This window comes from Enhydra lutris, unplaced genomic scaffold (genome assembly GCF_002288905.1).
Source record: "Enhydra lutris kenyoni isolate GAN:26980312 unplaced genomic scaffold, ASM228890v2 scaffoldscaffold3, whole genome shotgun sequence".
Taxonomy (NCBI): Eukaryota; Metazoa; Chordata; class Mammalia; order Carnivora; family Mustelidae; genus Enhydra; species Enhydra lutris.
In genome coordinates, this window is record NW_019154087.1 from 56,247,338 (window position 1) to 56,266,463 (window position 19,126).

Consider the following 19,126-nt stretch of genomic DNA (forward strand, 5'->3'; position numbering starts at 1 on the left):
GGGGTAGGGCATTCATCCGGGTCCATTTTGTGAAGCCAATTTGTGTCAATGATTTAATTTTACTACTCACTGGGTTAGCTCATCCATGCCTTCTGGTAGGCATGTTAGGAGAACATGTGGCTGTGACCATGGGGAATTTAGGCAAGGCAACCATTCTGATAGCTAAGATGAGGCATACCTCTTTGATGTCTCTTTTATTTTCAGTAGCATCATTAACATTCTAGTAGGATCCCACGAAATCAGCATCTAGGTTATGGAGGCACAAAATAGACTCTCATCCTTTTATTTTGCCTGTTCTATAGATTTTTTAAAAAGATTTTATTTTTATTTCAGAGAGTGAGTAAGACGGGGAGCATGTTGGATGGGGAGGGGCAGAAGGAGAAGCAGTCTCCCTGCTCAGCAGGGAGTCTGATGTGGGCCAGATCCCAGGACCCAGGGATCACAACCCAAGCCGGAAGGCAGACACTTAACTTACTGAGCCACCCAGGCACCTGTTCTATAGATTCTTTTAGTAAATTTCAACTTGCCAATTAGGTCAAATTGTGGCCCTCTGTTCTACTGCTTCATTTCCTTTCCCTGATTCCAGTCTTTCCTTCCTTCTTTCTGACTTGGATTCTAGAGCCTTTTCTTGGAGGAGACCCCATTAAAGGTGGGCTGATTTGCAAGTAAAAGCATAAATGCTCTAAGTGCATGATTTCTTTGGGCAGCAGAGAGAAAGAGAGAGAGAGAGAGAAAGAAAGGAAGGAAGGAAGGAAGGGGGAGGAAGGGAGAGAGGGAGGAAGGAAGGAAAAAAGAAAGGGAGAAAGAAAGAGAAAAAGAAAGAAAGAGGAGAAAACCTCTGAAGAAGTTAGTTAACATTTCCGTAAGTCTGCTCAGAACACCAATGTCAAGATCAGGTTGCATAGCCAGGGTGGACCCTCACCCAAAATTTTGTTCGCTGTAAGGACTGATGACACCGCACACACCAGAAAGATCTGAAGAGATTTATTACTCACATAGTCTGGATGGAAACACCATCTCTATCTTCCAAGGCTGTCCCCCATAAAACATCATTGAACATATAATGTGGAGCGGTCAGTACCTTATTACCACCCAGAAACAGGACGGACCCACTGAGAATCGTCTCCCTACAATTATGTCTTTTCTCCTGCCTGGCGTATAAAAGGCACTTACATATGAGACTACGCTGTAACTGTACAAAATGTGTAATAAATCTAATACAATATATGTACAGGTAAATACATAAATGTACCAAAAAATCTATTGGAGCTATAAAATTATAATGTATATACTTCGAACTTAGAATTCCAGAAACAGTTAATCTCCAAATTTCTTTGGCTATTAAAACAAAATTTTTAAAAAAAGAAAACAAAATGAGAAAATGTATTTAAGTCACAAAAGTATTAAAAAATTGGCACCACATTCACTGATAGCTGTACAATATTCCACTCACTGTCCGTAAGTTACAGACAGAAAATGAAGCCAAGTCACAGTTCATAATCCCTCACTGCACAGATAGTGAGAGGTTTGGAGTCATGCCCCACACAGAAGTAAGGCTTCAGGACTTCAGAAAATATATCCATGAAAGAATGGATATGAGACCTGTCATTCAAACTGTAAAAGGAAATTTCCCCCAACTCATAGTCCAGATAAATGCCAACCCCTTTGGGCTTTTCCTTCAGTGCAAGAGAGACAGGAGCGGCCCCTTGTGCGACATAGCCACCGTCCTGCAGCTGAATTCTCCAGCATCTGTTCCCTCCTGACGAGGGCCGCTTGCCCTTCCTGGAAAGGGGGTCCTTACAAAGCCCCACAGCCCACTCCCGCTTGTCACCGACCTGCACCTCCCAGTAATGTCGGCCACCATCGAAGCCCTCAGAACCCAGCATGACAAGATCCATCAGAAATCTCTTTGGATTCTGAGGAACGCCTGGCTTTCTCCTCACAAATGTCACTGACTTTTTATCCTCAGAGACAAGCAGATTCGGGTGTGCGGTCTCAGGATCCAGAGAAACCTCTTGTCCAAACTTCTGTATAACTTTCTGCAGAGCCAAATACTGTGGAGGGAGACTGCATCCTTCAGTCCTTAACCGGAAAGAATAGAGAGCTGGGGGCTTCAGGCCTGCACACCTGTCCTGGATCCTCCTGACACCTGTCAGCAGCTTCACCTCCGACATCACACTCCTCTCTGCCACCTGGTTTAGGAGGCGTCGGACAGTGAAAACGTGGTCTGAAAGGGCAGTGATGTTCGCACAGAGTTTCTGCTGAATGTCTCTCTCTTCTTCCGCTAGCCTTGCCAGAACAGCCTCTTGCTCACGGTCTACACATTCGTTCAGGTGCTCAAACTCAGAGGTTAATTTCTCACTCTGGTACTGCACCTTCTCTCTCAGTTCTAAGAGTTTTCGATCTTGGGTGGCTACTAGTTTCTGAACATCTGCCACCTGCCTCTTCAGCTGCCTGATGTAATGGCTGAGCCTCTGCCTGTGATGAGAGGCAGCCTCCTCCATGGGCCTCACCAAGTGGCCCTGGTGGTCAGGGGGCTGTGTGCACTTGGGACACAACACCTGGAAGTCCTCCTCACAGAAGAGGGTCAGGACCTGGTTGTGCTTCTCACACAAATGTTCCTCTTCCAGCCTCCTCTTCTTGGTCCTGGTGACGTAGAGGAGCTTGGCAATATCAATCACCCTTCCCAGCTGGGTGTTGCTCCTCAAGTGCCTCTCCTGGCATGCGTGACGGCACACAGGGCACGGGAACCTGTCCTTGAGATCAGCCCAGGACCGCTGGATGCAGCAGCGACAGAAGTTGTGCCCACATTCAGTGGTGACGGGGTCTCTGAGGTAATCCAGACAGATGGGACAGTTGGCTTCTGCCTGGAGCCCTGCCAGTGCTGCTGGGACTGCCATTGGGCTGTGAAGGAAGACCTGGACTGAGGTGGGTTTTCTTCAAGAGCTGGGGCTTTGAAGGCTCTTTCCACTGAGAAGCCTCAGACACACCCTCAGATCTTGCTGTTCTTCCTATCTTGAACGTTTCATTCCTTTGAGGCAAATGGCCTCAAATACAAAGATAGGTGCCCAGGGAAGCTGCAGCGAATCACAGGTTAGTGGGCAACCAGCTGCCGTTGGCAGTTTGGAGGATGTGAAGCCAAGTTATGCAATTCTCTTGGTCAGAATGTAGACACAACTTCAAAGTGCCTCTTCATCCCTGGAGAGGAGAAAATATTGTTTCATGTAAAAAAAATATACCGTATTTGTGGCCCTGCTCACTGTCACATTTGAGGCAGCCACCAATTCTTCTCTCCACCCCCAGGATTCTACCTACACCCACACCAACCACAGGGAGCTGCATGACATTGCAGAAAGTTAAAGGCTTTGCAAATTGAGCGTCCATCCTGAGTAGGATTTCCCCTTACTCATTATCTGGGAGATCTGGGGAAAGTAAATGACATCCTCATCTCTAAGAGAATCAAGTAAATAAGGATACAAGTCCCAACTTCAATCATTTCAATCTTGTCAAAGATCCAATAAAAGAACCTGGTATTTTTTTGGTTTAAAATACAGATATTTCTGGGATGCCTGGGTGGCTCAGTTGTTAAGCGTCTGTCTTCAGCCTGGGTCATGATCCCAGAGTCCTGGGATTGAATCCCACATCAGGCTCCCTGCTCGGTGGGAAGCCTGCTTCTCCCTCTCCCATTCCCCCTGCTTGTGTTCCCTCTCTCGCTGTGTCTCTCTCTGTCAAAGAAATAAATAAGTTCTTTAAAATAAATAAATAAATAAATAAATAAAACACAGATATTTCTTAAACCACAGCACTGAATTCATAGTATGTCAAAATTTACTTTTCACTTAAGCATCTCAACTGCAGGATACATCCAACTGTGTACATAAGTGGTTTGGACTAGATTAGATTTACTCTGAGGACCCTGCCAAGTCAGAAAGCTGTGATTTTGACAAGATGCATAGAATGAAATTGGAGATCAGGAATTTGATGTGAGAAAATACTAAGAAACACACACATATATACACAACTACCCTCCATAACCACTGATGAGATACCAACTAGTGAAGATTGGTGGGGACAAGATCCCCAGAAGAGGGCATGGAGTTTTCCCTTAGTAGCAGTTACTGATTCTGAAATATAGGCTGAAAGGCTGAGGCCAACTCTCAGGGTTGAGGGAACAAATGTGGACTAAAGGGCACCCCACAGAGGATGTGTCCTGGTAAATACTCCACACTCTAAATTGGTATCATTGAAGTGTTACACACTAGAGAGTCATGAACGGGACACCCCTTAAAAAGTCCATTGATTTAATCATCAATTTAAAGCAACAAATTGATTTAATCAATTTAATCGCTGATTTAAACCCTGATGGGTTTAAGGCAATCTCTGCTTGATTGTCAAAGTTCCCAAAATGAATTTCAAGGTATTAAAATATAAAGTCTCGTGATCTGTGCTGTAACTGAAACATCCATACACAGGTGGTGAGCATGTGAGTTGGTATAACCACTTGAGAAAACTGTTTTGCATTATAGCCAACTTGGAACTCACGCATATCTTGGGACCCAGTTATTCTACTCAGGCTGTATAACCATCGGGAAGTATAAACCAGAACAGCTTCAAAATACATGCACCAACAGACCTACATGGAGGTTCATGACATTTTTCACAAGCCCAAACTTCAAATAATTCCAGTGTCTGACATTAGAATGCATGAGTGAATTGTGGTGTATTCATACAATGGAACATAAATCAGCAACTGGAAGGCACTAACTCCTCTTCACCCCAAAATTTGAATGAGTCACAGAGATATGTTGTGTGAAGAAAAACCAGTCACAAAATAATAGAGACTGTGTGTAGGAAAAATGACTTCATGGTGTTAGACCTCAGCACAATCGAAGTATTTGGGGAGGAGAAATAGGCTAGTAATTGGGAAAAACATTGGAAATATTTCTGGGGTGCTGGTAATAATCTTTTTTTTCCCCCAAACATATAAACAGCTCTTATACCAAGTAATTCAAACAAACATATGAATAATCTGGATATAAAAATGGCCAAAGAAGATAAACAAATGGCCAATTATGAAATTGAAGCAGATCGTTTTAGTAATGTAGAGACATGAGAATGAAAAACAAGAGAGATTATTCTTTGTATCTCATGAGATTGGCAGAGATTTGAAAGACTGCAAGCAGAGGGTAGTGGAGCCAGAAGGAGACCACGAGATCTTTTATAAGTCAGAGAGTACTTACAGAGAAGGAGGAAATGTTCCTAGCAACAGGCCTGGCACATAGAAGGTGACCAATGGTAACTAATGATACCCCAGACTTTCCATACTCGGGACCCTCAGAACCTATCTCTGACTGAGTCCAGCACCCATTTGGGCCTCCATGCATCTGCTGTCCATGCATTCGGATCTAATCATTACCCTCTCCCACAGGAGGACCCTCCCATCTGGAGGGCCACATCCTTCCCCTCAGCTCCAGCTTCTCCAACCACCAAGCTCTCCACAGCTGTCACCTGCCTTCCCTTTTCCAGCAGGATGAACTCCCTCTGGCCCCACCACCTTTGTACCTGCAGATCCCTTAGTTGTCTCCTATGCGGCCACCAGCTCTCCATTCATTTGTCACTTCCTCTTGATCCGACCTTCCTGACTCTGTGATGGGTCACCTCTCCTAACACGGTGTCACAGAACAGTAAGGATAGTATCATGAACTCATCTTTTAAGTCCATGACTGTTGTAAATTCACACAAGTCCTGGATATCTGCATTCCCTACAGAGCCATAACCTCCATGCTATGACCACCATGACTGTATCACCAAGTATCTCCTCAATCCTTGGCTAAAACTGTTGAAAGACTAAACTTGGCCAGGTTTCTGGGTCTCCCTTAAAAACCGAGTGTCTTTGGGCAACTCGTTTATACCCTCTGAGCATCAGTAAGCAGGCAGGTGGTTAGATTAAGGAAGATCAAGCTTGCACAGCTCCTGAGCACCAGAGATCTTGGCCTCAGAGCGCTATTCCCTCCACTCCCCACCTATGGGTAATCTGCCCCTCCCTGAGACCTCCCGGAAGAGGATTCTACATGCGGCTTCAGATCAGCCCCTCTGGGAGCTTTGTCATACACAGATAGTTGTCTACCTGTTTTCTGCTCCTAGGATAAGACAACGTAAGAACTATCATTATTTTTAGGTGACTTAGGACAAGGGTCACTGAGGGACTGGTAACCATAAGAAATGGCATGTCTTTTAGGAGAAACCAAACCAAGGGAGGCCTGGGTGGCTCAGTCAGTTAAAGGAAACCAAACCCAAGATGAGATTCCCTTGCAGGGTGCGATGTCTGGCCCTGCAGGAGCAGAAGCTCAGGGGACTACAGCTCGTACCACTCTCCAGCCCTCTCTCCCAGTCCCTACATTGTCCCAACTCCCTGCTTACCTGGGACAGGCGACTCTGGACGGGTCTGTGAGGCTTGCACCCAAGAAGCTCACATTCAGGGGTGGCCGAAACCACTGCGCATAAGAAACCACTGCCCATAAAGGTGTGTGACCACCCCATATATACACCGCTTGGTGGGTGCAGCTATTAGGGGCCCGCCCATCAGTCTGCTCGCTCCTCCTCCGCGGAGGAACGGTAGGGCCCAGGGTACGGGTGAGGCAGTTTCAAGGTGCTGTTTGGTGGGGAGGGCATCTTCCGTGATTGAATCAGACCAGGTGGAGAGGGCTGTGTTAACATGCATAATCTCACTTGTACCTTTGCAGTCCTCCCCAATCCCATTTTGGCTGATGATGAGACCGAATCTGAAAGGTTAATGAGGCCACTTCATTCCCCCGCCCGCCACCCCCCACCAGGAATGTAATTCAGATGCTGAGTGACACCCTGTCCTCGCAGTACGTCCGTCCAGCACTGTGCAGCACGAGGACTGTGGAGCATCCTGCAGGAGCAGGTTTCAGGTCTGCAGCTCCTGAGAACCCTCAGAGTCTGAGCCTGTGCCTTGGACACTCTAGTGGCCGAAACTGCCTTTTTCATAAGCGGAGCCAAGGTGAGAAAGCCAGCTCCATTAGTCCCTATGTTGGTAATTGCTTCTGTTGTTGCAGTCAACAACCAAGTCCTTGTCTTGCGGCATGTGCATGCCCTGGTCTGAGGCCAGCACCTCCACCCAGCAACTTCCCACAGGGTGCCCAGCCCCTCCACATATCTCACAGCTGTCTGGGGGAGTAAGTCCGAAGCTCGTGGGTCTTTGCTGGGTGGTGGGTGGCTGGCCCTCACCTAAAGTGAATGGAATCATAGAGGCTTCCTCCACACAGTGAGTACGGTTCCCCATAGTGGGCCGTGAGGCAGAGGCAGGGAGAGAAGCTGCTCTGGGAATGGCGGCCGCTGGAGGAGGCCCAGCCTGTGGCCTGAAATAAATGACATGTGTCCTTGCTCAAACCAAACACGTTTCTGAATCTCACATAACCTTTACAGCAGTTATGGTTCCCAATTTAAAGATGGGAACATTGAGGACCAGAGAGGTTAAGAGATGGAGAGGGGTGAGAACCCAAGCAAGGCTAACTCAGAATCCAAGAGCACAGCTACCATGTATCCTGCCCCAACCCCCACCCACAGGGGCAATGACCGGCACTTCCAGTGGAGCCCCCTGGGGGGGCATTTCCTTCCCAAGGAGCATAAGCCTGAGGTTACAGCCTGCACCCTACCCCCCGCCTCCTGTTTCGAGAGACCTGTGTCCTTTTTTTGTTTGTTTTTTAAGATTTTATTTATTTATTTGAGAGAGAGAGAGAGAGAGAGCACAAGCAGGGGAAAAGTCAGAGGGAGAAGGAGAAACAGGCTACCCACTGAGCAGAGAGCCTAATGCTGGGCTGGACCCCAGGACCCTGGAACCTTGACCTGAGCAGAAGACAGATGCTCAACCAACTGAGCCACCCAGGTGCCAGTGACCTGTGTCCTTTCTTCACAATCACTCCATCACCACCCATATAGGCATTCTACATTTGACTGTGTCTCTCATGTCAGTGCTCCAAGGGCTAGTATGGAAAATGAATAGAAAGTGCTTCTAAAATAATTTTATAGGGAAAATAGATCGTTTTCTGCATGTGAACACAGGATTCTGTATGTTAGAAATCAGCAGGAATTCATTGCTTGTGGTTTAACCGTATTATGCTGCTAAACCAGGAAAAGTGATTAAATCGGCCACTTAAAATGAAACATTGTCATTCGTGAATACTGATAGATCACAGACGGCAAAATATATTTTATGTTTTGTACTGTAAAAACAAGTAATAGGTCTAGGGGCACCTGGCTGACTCAGTCAGCGGAGTGCACAACTCTTGGTCTCAGAGTTGTGGGTTCAAGCCCCACTTTGGGTGTAGAGATCACTTAGAATCTCTAAAAAAAAAAAAATCATTACGCTTCTATTTCAGTAATTTTTAAAAAGCCTCTCCCCACAATATATGTGGATGATTCCTAAATGATATGTATAGATAAACCAAGCATAGCAGTAAAAATCAGTAGCCACCAAGCAGCCATAGTGACACAAAGTAATACTTTGTATTTCACCAGGATGCATGCATATTTAAAATAGTTTATCAAGTATACTGGTGTGAGTGCCTGGGTGGGAGAGACTGCGAGCCTAGGATGAAGATAAAGGGGAAAACTAAAAGTTAAGAGATTAGCCTTCCCTATATATAATATATATAATGAGCTGGCAAGGTCCCCCACACAACCTACCAAATGAAAATGAAGCAACCAAGAAAATTAAATGAGTTTCAGTAACATTCTCCTGAGCACCAAAAACTGTGGAAATGATATCCTATACATATGGAGTGGGAAGTCAGTTTGTTAATCTAATACCTTTTTAAAATTTTTTTTAATTTACCATAGACTGAAGTATGCATATGTAAAAAATCAAATGATACAGAAATGTATAAGATCAAAACAATATTGTGTCATCTTCCCCAATGTTAGCTCCTATTATCTTTCCTGTATGTTTCTGCATCGTTACTTTTTTTTACTTTTATTATTTTTTTTAGTAAACTCTAAACCCAAAGTGAACTTGAATTCATAATCTCAAGATCAAGAGTCATATATTCCTCTGACTGATCCAGCCAGGCCCCCTATCTTTTGTTTTTATACATTTAAATATGTAACTATATTTCTATATTATATGTATGTATCTATATTATATGTATTACATGTATATATCTATATTATATGTATGTATATGTATATGTATATATGTATATGCATATAAATGAGATGGGATGATCTTATATATATTATTTCATGGGTTTGCTTTTTTTTTTTACAACTTAGACTTGTGCTTTTTATATTTTTTTATGGAGATATAATTGGTATGTAATATTGTACTCATTTTCAGTATACAACATAATGATTTGATATATTTATATATTGCAGTGATTACCACAATAAGTTTTAGTCAACATCCATCAGTACACATAGTTACAAATGTGTGTGAGATGAGAACTTTTCAGATTTGCTGCTTTAGTAACTTTCAAATATACAATACAGTTAACTATATGGGGTGCCTGGGTGGCTCAGTGGGTTAAGCCTCTGCCTTCGGCTCAGGTCATGATCCCAGGGTCCTGGGATCGAGCCCCGCATCGGGCTCTCTGCTCAGCATGGAGCCTGCTTCCCCTCCTCTCTCTCTCTCTCTGCCTGCCTCTCTGCCTACTTGTGATCTCTCTCTCTGTCAAATAAATAAATAAAATCTTTAAAAAAAATACAGTTAACTATAGTCATCTTACTATATATTATCCCCAGGACTTGTTTATCCTATAACTGGAAGTTTGTACCTTTTGATCACATTTATCCATTTTGCCCACCCCTCCCACTTCTAGCAATTGCCAATCTATTGTCTGTAACTAGAGGGTTTTTTTTTTTTGTCTTCTATTGCTTTGTTTAGATTCCACAAATAAGTGAGATCATGCAATATTTGTCTTTGTCTGACATATTTCGTTTTATTTTTTTTTTTTAAAGAATTTACTTATTTGACAGAGAGAGCATAGGTGGGGACAGGAGGGGCAGAGAAAGAGGGAGAGGGAGATGACAGGCTCCCTGCTCAGCAGGCAGCCCAATGTAGGGCTCGATCTCAGGAGCCTAGGATCATGACCCAAGCCAAAGGCAGACACTTAACCTACTGAGCCACCCAGGTGCTCTCTGTCTGACATATTTCATTAAGCATAATGCCCTCAAAATCTAACCATGTTGTTGCAAATGACAGGATTTCCTTCCCCTTTGTTGGCTGAATATTTCAGTGTGTGTGTGTGTGTGTGTGTGTGTGTGTGTGTGTGTGTGTGTGTTTTACATATATATATATATATATATATATATATGCATACATATCACATTTTCTTTATCTGTTTACCTGTTGATGCACACTTAGGTTCTTTCCATGTGTCAGCTATTGTAAATCATGCTACAATGGAAGTGGGAGTACAGATGTCTCCTCAAGAATGTGATTTCATTTCCTTCAGATAAATACCCAGGAATTTAATGACTAGATCACATAGTAGATCTATTTTTAATTTGGGGAAGAACCTCCATACTGTTTTCCATGGTGGCTGCAGCCAATTTACCTTCCCACCAACAGTGCACATAGTTCTCTTTACTCCACATCCTTACCAATACTTGTTATCCCTTGTCTTCTTGATAACCATGCTAACAGGTGTGAGGTGATACCTCATTGTGGTTTGTTTGTTTAAAGATTTATTTATCTATTTGAGAGAAAGTGCAAAGGAGAGGAAGAGGGAGAGAAAGTCTTAAGCAGACTCTGGGCTGGGTGAGGAGCCTGTCTTGGGGATCAGTCTCACCACCCTGAGACCCCAACCTGAGAGGAAACCAAGAGTTGGACACTAACCAACTGAGCTGCCCAGGTGCCTCCATCTCACTGTGGTTTCGATTTGCATTTCCCTGATGATTACTGATGTTGAGCATTTTTTCATGTACCTGTTGTCTATTTGGATATCTTCTGTGAAACATGTCTATTCAGTTCCTCTGCCCACTTTTTAAATCAGATTGAGTTTGTGACTTCATTATATATTATATATATATAATACATAATATATTATATTAGATATTAACCCCTTAACAGATATATGATTTGCAAATGTTTTCTCCCATTCGATAGTTGCCTTTCATTTTGTTGTTTCCTTTGCCATACAGAAGCTTTCTTTTAGTTTGACATAGTCCCACTTGTTTATTTTGCTTCTGTTTTATCCTTTTTAAAGTATTAAATATTATGCGTGCTTATTTATGGCACTCATACAGCCAAAAACTATTTCACTGCAATTTTCTAAATTGCTACCAACTTTACACACCCATAGAATATTCAAAACTATAAGCAAGAATGGAAAACCAATAATTTTAGGTTTTATGGAAACCAAGTTGTTATTTGTTACTAAAACAGAAGTCTCAGGCACCTGGGTGGTTCAGTCCATTAAGCATCTACCTTCAGCTCAGGGCTGGGATCAAGCCCTGCATAAGGCTCCCTGATGAGCCAGGAGCCTGCTTCTCCCTCTCCTTCCTCCCCTCCCACCTACTCATGCTCTCTCTCTCTTTCAAATAAATAAATAAATTATTTAAAAAAATTTTTAAACGCAAGGCACCTGGGTGGCTCAGTCGTTAAGCATCTGCCTTCGGCTCAGGTCATGATCTCAGGGTCCTGGAATTAAGCCCAGCATCAGGCTCCCGGCTCAGCAGGAAGCCCGCTTCTCCCTCTCCCATTCCCCCTGCTTGTGTTTCCTCTCTCACTGTGTCTCTCTCTGTCAATTAAATAAATAAAATCTTTAAAAAAATTCTAAAAACCAAAAATCTCAACATGAACACAGAAGAAATAAGGTGTATGGCATGTTGTTTTCAAGAAATAGCAATACACAGATATTATATATGCCACTGTGCTAATTCCTAATATCCTACCTGTCCTTTACAGTTGTCTTTGAAAAGAAAGACATGTTAAAGGGAAGATTGGGATTTTTTTCACGCCTAAAATATTTTTAATTTTGTCTTTTTTTTTTCTTTAAGATTTTATTTCTTTATTTGTCAGAGGGAGAGAGAGAGAGAGAGCACAAGGAGGGGGAACAGCAGGCAGGGGGAGAAGCAGAAGCAAGCTCCCCGCTGAGCAAGGAGCCTGATACAGGGCTCTACCCCAGCACCCTGGGATCATGACCTGAGCTGAAAGCAGACGCTTAACTGACTGAGCCACCCCAGCATGCTGATAGTTTTCATTTTTGGATGATTTCCACCCACAGAAATGTTGAAAGAGGAGTCTAGTGACCATAGTATATTCTTCATATAGATGGGCCTGCTTTTATTTTGCCCCACTCCTTTATCACTCTGTTTATTCAGAGCTTTATTTTTCTTTTATGAACCATTGGAGAAGACAAACGCTTTAATAGATTATGTGCTAAGAATAAGGATGTGCTCCTGGCTAACCACAGTGCAGTTACCATATAAGAAATTTAGCACTGATACAATCTGTTACATCATAATTGAATATAGAGTCCCTATTCACATTTCCTGAGTCGTCCCAATAATGCTCTGTACAGATTTTTTCTTCCTGATCCAGGACCCAATATAAGATCACAAATTCCATTTAGTTGCTGTTTTTACTCTCCTTTGATTGGGAAGAGTTCTTCAGTTTTTCTTTATCTTTCGTAATATTGACACTTTTGAAGAATTCAAACTACTTATTTTGTGAACCATCCCATAGTTGGAACTGTCTGATGAATTCTTCAGATGTAGGTTAAGCATTTTAGGCAGGAATACTAAATGTGTGATGTCAGGTCCTCCTCAGTGCATCATGTGGATTTTACATATTACTCCCAGGAATTGTGTTTTTATATGGGTTCATGAATGCAGGTTTTTTTTTTTCCTCACATGGTAAATACATTCTCTTTTGGATAAATAAGATCTATCCTGGAGATGGGAGGTGGTAGTGGTTGGCAGAGAAGTGACGACTTTACTGTTTATTTTTTTTTAAGATTTTATTTATTTATTTGACAAAGAGAAATCACAAGTAGGCAGAGAGGTAGGCAGAGAGAGAGGAGAAAGCAGACTCCCTGCTGAGCAGAGAGCCCGATGCAGGGCTCGATCCCAGGACCCGGAGATCATGACCTGAGCCGAAGGCAGATGTTTAACCCACTAAGCCACCCAGGCTCCCCATGTTTATTTATTTATTTTTTTTAAGATTGTATTTATTTATTTGACAGAGAGAGTGAGAGAGAGAGAGAGAGAGTGAGAGAGGGAACACAAGCAGGGGGAGCAGGAGATGGAGAAGCAGACTCCCCACAGAGCAGGGAGCCTGATGTGGGACTTGATCCCAGGACACTGAGATCATGACCAGAGCCGAAGGCAGGTGCTTAACAACTGAGCCACCCAGGTGCCCCGATTTTACTGTTTCTTTGTTGTAATGACAGCTAAGAGCTGAATTAACCCTTATAGTAAAGAGGAGGGAATGTGGGACTAATAAGCCACACCAGGAAGACAAAATCAATTAGTAATGTGTGCAATGTACCATTTTGGTGTATGATATTTATATATTCCATAATTAACTAATTACTTGACAAATACCACAAGTAGGGGTTCCTGGATGGCTCAGTTGGTAGACCCCTTGATCTCGGGGTCGTGTTCGAGCCCCACATTGGCCATAAAGATTATGTAAAATAAATAAATAAAAACAAATACCTCAGATATTTATTGAGCAATTATTAGTAACCAGGCACCATCATAGGAGCTGGAAATACAGGACTGGAGAACAGCAATTCCCCACTGCCTTGTCTCCAGCCACTCACACTCTGCCCTGCCTCAGGGTCTTTAAAAATATTTGCCCTCTGGGACGCCTGGGTGGCTCAGTTGGTTGGGCAGCTGCCTTCGGCTCAGGTCATGATCCCGGCGTCCTGGGATCGAGTCCCACATCGGGCTCCTTGCTCATCAGGGAGCCTGCTTCTCCCTCTGCCTGCCATTCTGTCTGCCTGTGCTTGCTCTCTCTCCCTCTCTCTCTCTGACAAATAAAAAAAAAAAAAAAAAAAAAATTTGCCCTCAAATGTGAAAACAGGGGTGCCTGGGTGGCTCAGTGGGTTAAAGCCTCTGCCTTCGGCTCAGGTTCGTGATCCCAAGGTCTTGGGATCGAGCCCCGCATCGGGCTCTCTGCTCAGGGGGGAGCCTGCTTCCCCCTCTCTCTCTTCCAGGCACTCTGCCTACTTGTGATCTCTGCCTGTCAAATAAATAAATAAAATACTTTTTTAAAAATGTGAAAACAGGGGTGCCTGGGTGGCTCAGTGGGTTAAAGCTTCTGCCTTCGGCTCAGGTCATGATCTCAGGGTCCTGGGATCGAGCCCCACGTCGGGCTCTCTGCTCAGTGGGGAGCCTGCTTCCTCCTTTCTCTCTCTCTGCCTGCCTCTCTGCTTACTTGTGATCTGTCTGTCAAATAAATAAATAAAATCTTTAAAAAATAAATAAATAAATAAATAAATAAAAATAAAAATGTGAAAACAATGTCACTTGATTTACCGCCAAGCTCCTCTGCCACATCAGAAAACTATTCATCTCCACATCTCAGTAGCGGACCCTCCATTGGACTAATAGCAAATGTAGAAATCCTTGGAAGCATGTTTGAATCCTCCAACTCCTTAACCCCAACCAATCAAGCCAACAACAAGTCCCATGGGCATTAGCTTGAAACTGTGTCACTGCCTCTTCTCACCACCTTGCTTAGGGCCCCTGCATTTATGCCCTCCTCCTCACTGCCCCCCTTTAAAACCACAGAATCTTAATGGGGGAATGTCCCTGTTCATGAGCCCTGGCAAGCCAAAAACTGGTGTAGAGTCACAGCTGATTCTTGCAATCCCAATGTCAAGAACAGAATGAATAAGCAAAGGAAAGTAAATAAACACAGACTAGTATTCAAGTGGCTTTGCTGCCAGATGAGTTATGAAATCACTGAAAAAGGGTCAACCGAGTAATAAATCCTGATAGCCGTTTGCTTTGAGGTTGCAGTTTGAAGAGGATACAAAGATATCAGTTCTTCAAATCACCTATTCTAGGACAATGTGGAACAATTGTCTAAGTCAATTTCATCAAGACTGTTTTTCCCTGGGGTATAAATCTACACAGTAACTCATATTACAGACAATGGGATTAGCCAACCCAGCAAGGAGAATATATATATATATATTTTCTGTTATATATATATATATATATGTCATAAGAGGAATATTAGTGGGAACATTCAAGTTAAAGCTGCTTTGGAGAGAGTTCAGAAGGATTTGAGGAGGGGTACCTGGCTGGCTCCATCGGTAGAGGGTGTGATTCTTGATCTTGGGGTTTGAGTTTGAGCCCCATGTTGGGTGTGGAGAATACTTAAAGGTTAAAATTTAAATTAAAAGGGGCACCTGGGTTAAGAATCCAACTCTTTTTTTTTTTTTTAAGATTTTATTTACTTATTTGTCAGAGAGATAGAACACAAGCAGGGAGAGCAAGCAGGCTCCCCGCTGAGCAGGACTCTGGGATCATGACCTGAGCCGAAGGGAGATGCTTAACCCACTAAGCCACCCAGGCATCCCAAGGGTCCAACTCTTGATCTCAAATCAGGTCTTGATCACAGGGTCAGGAGTTCAAGCCCCGTGTTGGGCTCCATGCTGGGCATGGAGTCTATTTTAAAAAACAATGATAAGGGGCGCCTGGGTGGCTCAGTGGGTTAAAGCCTCTGCCTTTGGCTCAGGTCATGATCCCAGTGTCCTAGGATCGAGCCCTGCATTGAGCCCTGCATCGGGCTCTCTGCTCGGCAGGGAACCTGCTTCCTCATCTCTCTCTGCCTGCCTCTCTGCCCGTTTATGATCTTTGTCCGTCAAATAACTAACGAAAATCTTTTAAAAAAAATTTTTTTAAATAATAATAATAAAATAAAAATTAAGTTAAATTTTTTAAAAAAGGATCTGAGGAACATGTTATTCTAAACTGGAGGAAAGTTAATTCTTGTCATACAGCAGGGGAAAACATGGCTGAATGTGTCCTCCAGTTGTGCGGAAAGCAGAACTTGAAAGTGATGAACTTGAATACTTAGCTGAGATTGCCAAGCAATGTACTGAAGGGACAACCTGGTTCCCTTCTTACCGCTTACAGAAAAATGGAGAGGAAAAAAGTAAATTGAGGGAAGAAAAAAGGGAACGAGAATTTGATAATTTAGGAGGGCTCGACCTATCTAGATTGCAAAAATAGCTAAACGTAGGAGCTCCACTGTTGAGAGAGTGTGCTGGGCAGAAGACCAGGGTTGTGGCTGCACGCATTTGTGCTGAAGTTCTTAAGGGTCACTGGTTCCAGGCAATTCTGAAATCCAGTAAGCAAATGCCTTTCAGTTTCAAGACTTCAGAGTCATCCTCTGTGGCTGGAGACCCTGCCCTCAGGGTCCATATAGTTTGAACTTTATGCAATCACAGTTAATACACTGTGCTAACTGTAGAGACTCCTGGGTGGCTCAGTCTGTTAAACATCAGCCCTTGGCTCAGGTCATGATGATCTCCAGGTCCTGGGACCCAGCCCCACATGGGACTCCCTGCTCAGCAGGGAGTCTGCTTGTACTGCTCCCTCTGCCCCTCCCCGCCCCGGGCTCCTGTTTTCTCTCAAATAAATAAAATCTTTAAAAAATTATATATATATATATATATATAAAATTTGTGTGTACACACACACACACACACACACTGTGGTAACTGTATGTTGTGTTATTTAATTAACCATGGTGAATGAATTTTGTGCTTATCAAAACAAGGCAAAGGAGAACCGCCCCTGTGTTTTTGCTCTAACTTTATTTTTTTTTTGAGACATTGTTTTTTAATGTTATTTTACACATACTTTCACATTCTTATACAGCACACACACCAAATCACCAAACTTGTCCCTGTAGTATGGGTTAGCCTAAGTCAGTGAAATGACTATTTCATCATCTACCTCAGAATTCCACATTTTCCTTATAACCCCATTAGAAATCTTATTTTGTATCATGATTAAACATTACAGAAGGTAACTCTATTACCTGGTGGATCTCAATTAAGACTAGGCTGACAATAGGGGCCTCAGCTATCATTTGTCTTTGTGGGGAGTGACAGTCATTTGATTTCAACCACTAAGTATATCATTTGCAAAGATCCTAAAAACAAATGGTTCTGGATACTATTATATAACCTGTGTGCCTCCGTTTCCTTATTTGCAAACTGGGGATAACATAGGTGTCATGGGGTTGTTAAAGGGACTCAAAGAAGACATGAAGTATTTTGAAGTGTCACACATGGCAAAGCCAGGGTTAGAAATTCTTTACTGCTGGAGTTCCTGTGCCAGCTTAGCCACTTACTAGTTCCAGGACACCCTTCCTCTTTAAAAGGGCGGTCATTTATAAGCGGAAACACTCCTCTGCCTGAGACATCTAAGTTACATCATACCAGTAACAGAACACCTAGATTGAGGAAAAGGGTCAAAATATATAGAAATCTCTTCTGATGACTAGATTTCTTGGCTTGTGCAAGTAGCCTGCCTCTGCTCTCTATGCTCCCCTGAGATTAAAAATAAGCTTGACATGATCTGAAAAAATGGTCTTGGAAGGCAATTCAAATGAACTAATGTATGTAGAATATTAGAAAATGCTTGGTACCGTCTCAGCACTGTAAGAATGAGCTACTCTCACTCTTTACATACTTTTATATTATTAAGAGTTGTTAGAAATATCACACAGCTTTCAAGAATAAATATAACCAAGGTCTGTTACTTTAATTTCTGAACTGATTATAAATTCAACATCAACCAGAGTTTGAATTTCATTAGATCCATGACAAGTTTCGTATATAAGAGCTCATTGTTTGCTGAATATGAGGTTCTGAGCTCTCCAAAATAGACCATTTTGAACTGATCTAAAGAAATGGAAGGTTTAAGGGCGCCTGGGTGGCTCAGTGGGTTAAAGCCTCTGCCTTCAGCTCAGGTCATGATCCCAAGGTCCTGGGATCGAGCCCCACATCGGGCTCTCTGCTCAGCGGGGATCCTGCTTCCCTCTCTCTCTCTGCCTGCCTCTCTGCCTACTTGTGATCTCTGTCAAATAAATAAATAAAATCTTTAAAAAAAAAAAAAAAAAGAAATGGAAGGTTTAAATAAGATGGTGTAAAAGATTCCATTCCAAGTAACTTATTGAACACTGTAATTCTGTCCTGTCAACGTTGGTGCTGAAGGAGACCCTATGGAAATTATTCAGAGGAATTAAAAGAAACATCCAGCTATTTTAAGGGCCACTTTTCTCAAACTGTCCAAGTCTTCCATAGCTGCCATCAAAAAATTCTACCTATCACTGACCTCCATTTCCTGTGTTTCAGAAAAAGCAATCACCTAAAAATAATGAAATCCCCAAACATCATAAAAATGGGTATACTAACAAATTACAACAGCAATAATAGATCAAGCCTTTTGACTTTTTTATTACTCAAAACAGCTTCATTTTTTTTAAAATTTAGCTTTCTGACTCTGTGCTTTTGCCTTCAACACTTTCACAACAATTTTCTTCTCCTCGATAAGGAAAGCACGCTTGATCCTGTCACGAACACACCTGGCACACATGGAACCACCATAGGCCCTGCTGACATGTTTTTTCATTTTAGACAACCTCATAAGCACTTTAGGTCTCACAGCTCGAATTCCTCTAAGTCGGCCTGGGCAAACGCCACATGCAGATTTTGGTGCTTTCCCAACCTTCTTGGTATAAAGGTAAACGATTCTATTACCTGGGGTTCGGGACAGCCTAGTTTTATTAGAGGCTGTATTATAGGATAGCCTATGATGGTAGGTCAAACGCTGGACCATTCTTAATGCCTACGGACGCCATCCCCGGAAGAGGAAAACCTTCTCTCTAACTTTAACTCAACCTATCCCTGGCCTTTATCGTGTCATTTAAGTAGCTCCTGGGCTCCTTATCCACAGAAGCCTTGGCCAATTAAGAAATTTTTTTTCCCCTCTCATTCCAATCTGTTTAGACATTACTCTCAACAAATCTTCTAATGACTCACCAGGATTTCATTATAATAATGCTTTATAATTCTCCCACTGAGAAGTGTTTTAATGCTTATTTTGCTTAAAAAGAAACATCTCTGATGTG

The 19,126-nt window shown here is 42.8% G+C and overlaps 1 protein-coding gene and 1 pseudogene across 1 annotated transcript; both read right to left on the reverse strand.

The window, feature by feature from the left end:
• Positions 1 to 1,487: 1,487 nt before the first annotated feature.
• On the reverse strand, positions 1,488 to 2,900 carry LOC111152904 (putative tripartite motif-containing protein 75). Its single transcript, XM_022511640.1, has one exon. The coding sequence runs from the start codon at positions 2,898 to 2,900 to the stop codon at positions 1,488 to 1,490; it is 1,413 nt and encodes a 470-aa protein (XP_022367348.1).
• Positions 2,901 to 18,477: 15,577 nt separating this feature from the next.
• Positions 18,478 to 18,834, reverse strand: LOC111152912 (annotated as a pseudogene).
• Positions 18,835 to 19,126: the final 292 nt, after the last annotated feature.